Here is a 2,704-nt window from a genome sequence, read left to right as displayed (position 1 = left end):
TTACAGCCCCTGGCGCGGGCCCCGCCCTCGCTTCCTGCCCCCGCCTCTCCCAGGGAAGCCAGCCGGGTGGGTGCACCCGGAGCCGCTCCATCCCTCCCACCCCCGGCTGTGGAGGTGTGTTTCCAAGCACGCCCTTGGTGGGGGACAGGGTGCGCCCTCTGCCGCCGCTTCGAAGCGCTGGGAGGGGGTCGCAACATCCAAGAACCCCAACTGCCTCCGGGAGGGGCGAGAACAAGTCCTAGGGAGTCCCTTCCCCAAGTGTGTGTGTGTGGGGGGTGGGGGGTACGCGGCCTCCCCGCAAAGTCCCATTGGGGGAGGGGTGTCTCTCAGCGCCCGAAATGTAACTGGGCCCCCCACCCCAGATTCCCAGCACCCTCCCTCCAGGCCGCACTCTTCCGCGAGGGGTGCTCCTCGGATCTCCTCCGGCTCCTAGGCCCCGAAAGCAGGCCAGGCGTTCGAGGTGCCTGGTGGGGCTCCCGGGGCGCCCGATGGGCAAACCTTTCTACCTCTCTGGGCCTCAGTCTCTGTGCCTGTTAAAAGTACCAACCTCCCTGGTGGGAAGATGAAAACGAAAGGGATTAAATCAGGAATGTTCTTAGAATAATGCCTGGCATATTTTAGCCCCCAATAAATGCTTGTTGATCGCAGTCACCCCAGGATCCTGTGTGTCACTCTGCCAGACTGACCATAACTGTACAGCCAGTTCAGAGATGAGCCATGGCTAGGGTTGTTGTGACACTCCCCCGTCTTGAGTTTGTTTTCGGATTTTTTTTTTAAAGTTCATTTGTTGCTACATTAAAAACAAACCCAGCCCTGGACAATCTGGCTCAGTAGTTAGAGCATGAGCCCGAGGACTGAAGGGTTGCGGGTTTGACTCTGGGTCAAGGGCACGTACCTCATACCTCGGTTGCAGGTTCAATCCCAGGAAGCAACCAACCATTCATTATGTGTCTCTCTCACATCAATATTCTTCTCTCTCTCCCCGCTTCCCTTCCACTCTCCCTAAAAATCAACGGAAAACATATCCTCACTCCGTGGGTGAGGATTAAAACAAACAAACAAACAAAAATAAGTGGGGCCCGGTAACTCAGTTGTTAAGAGCATTGTCCTCATACACCAAGGTTTGGGGTTTCAACCTCCGGTCAGGGTACAGACAAGAATCAACCAATGAATGCATAAATAAGTGGAACAACAAATCGATGTCTCTCTCTCTCTCAAAAAAAAACAAAAAACACACACACACACACAACAAAAACACAAAGAACCACCAATAAATAATTTAAAACAACAACAGGCAATTTCATCCCAAATTCTGGATTTCTGGCTCCTCTGGAGGCCCTTGCAGACCCTGTGTGCCAACATGGTAGGAGCCCTCATTGTATGGTGGGAAGCCCAGGCCAGTGGATGGAGTCCCCAAAGCGTAGGGAGGGATCTGCTTTACCCAAGGACACAGCACTACAGCGGCACTGTGACCCTGTCTCAGGGACGGGCAGTCCTAGTGCTGTGAGGTGGGCACAGGCCAGACAGGTGGGGAGGGCCCCCTGCAGGGGCTCAGAAAGGTCAGGCCTGCCAGGCAAAGCCCCCAAACTCTCCACATCATGGGACCAGAGCGAAGTTCCTGCGCCTGCCCTTCCACCACCAATGCCTCAGTTTCCTCATCTTTGGAAGGGGCACAATAATAGAACAGCAAGGAAAATAAAGTAAAATGATGTATTTTCAGTATGTAACTCTTTGGGAGCATGGGAAGGACCCTAAGAGGATGGATGTTTGTTAAAATAAAAAGAATGACGATATATCACTATTCCCCCTTTCTTCTTGAAAGATCTTTTTGGGTGGGTCCACTAAGGTCCAGAGAGGGCCCAAGGCCTTGCTGAAAACGGTGGCAAAGCTCTCTTCTCTAACAGAGCTGTTGAGGATTTGCATTCTTTAACCCAGAAATGGGGTGCACATCTCAGTTCTGTCACTTCCTCGCTGTGCTTCCCTTAGATACCCCTAACTTCTCTGGGCTTGGTTTCTCTGTGTGAGTTACAGATAATAGTAGTTCCTTCCCCTTAGATCCCAATCCCAGTACATGGCAAACGTTAGAAGATTAAATTCTGGAAAGAGAATGAAAATCTGTTGGATGCCAGGAATCCTTTCCCCAGAACTGGGCAGAGAGATAACAGGCAGAAGAATTTTTTCTTTGGGGGAACTTTTTCCATTATTTTTCTTTTTGGGAGGTAGGAGGTCCAACCCCAACTCCAGTTGTTGCCAGGTTTTTAATCCACTGGGGATTGCAGTGGGGGGCTGGGGAGCAGGGTTCTGAAGCCATACAGCTGAGTCAGGCAAATGATTTAATTTTGTGCCTCCAGTTTTCTTATCTGTGAAATGGGCTGCTCTGAAGACTAAATGAGTTTAATATTGCTACGTGCCTGGGACCGCGACCGCCTTACAATAGGACACCCTACACCTACATTTTTTCAAGTTTTGTGTATAGCAAGGCCCACCACCTCCGCTCCAGGCCTCCTTCTTGCCATCTGCGCTGGGGGCGCCACCTCTCCCTGGGCAGGACCTGCGCCCCCAGCTCACCTGTGGTACTGAGCCTGCAGCAGCTGAAACTCGTCTTTGATGCGGTCGCAGGAGTCCGAGGTCGTGAATTTGAGTTGCTGGGGTAGGTGCGACGAGCCCTGTGGGGAGGGGACCGGCCCTGATCAGGGCCAGGCGG

The 2,704-nt window shown here is 52.6% G+C and overlaps 1 protein-coding gene across 1 annotated transcript in view; it reads right to left on the bottom strand.

The window, feature by feature from the left end:
- Positions 1–2,704, bottom strand: part of AES (amino-terminal enhancer of split) — an 18,704-nt gene that overhangs the window by 7,955 nt on the left and 8,045 nt on the right. The window contains exon 2 of the mRNA XM_014533693.1: positions 2,569–2,686. Within this exon, the coding sequence (XP_014389179.1) occupies positions 2,569–2,686 (118 nt within the window). The remainder of the gene's footprint in view (positions 1–2,568; positions 2,687–2,704) is intronic.

Source organism: Myotis brandtii, unplaced genomic scaffold (genome assembly GCF_000412655.1).
Source record: "Myotis brandtii unplaced genomic scaffold, ASM41265v1 scaffold122, whole genome shotgun sequence".
Taxonomy (NCBI): domain Eukaryota; kingdom Metazoa; phylum Chordata; class Mammalia; order Chiroptera; family Vespertilionidae; genus Myotis; species Myotis brandtii.
The sequence above is the reverse complement of the archived record's forward strand: the minus strand, read 5'-3'. Positions and strand labels throughout refer to the sequence as shown.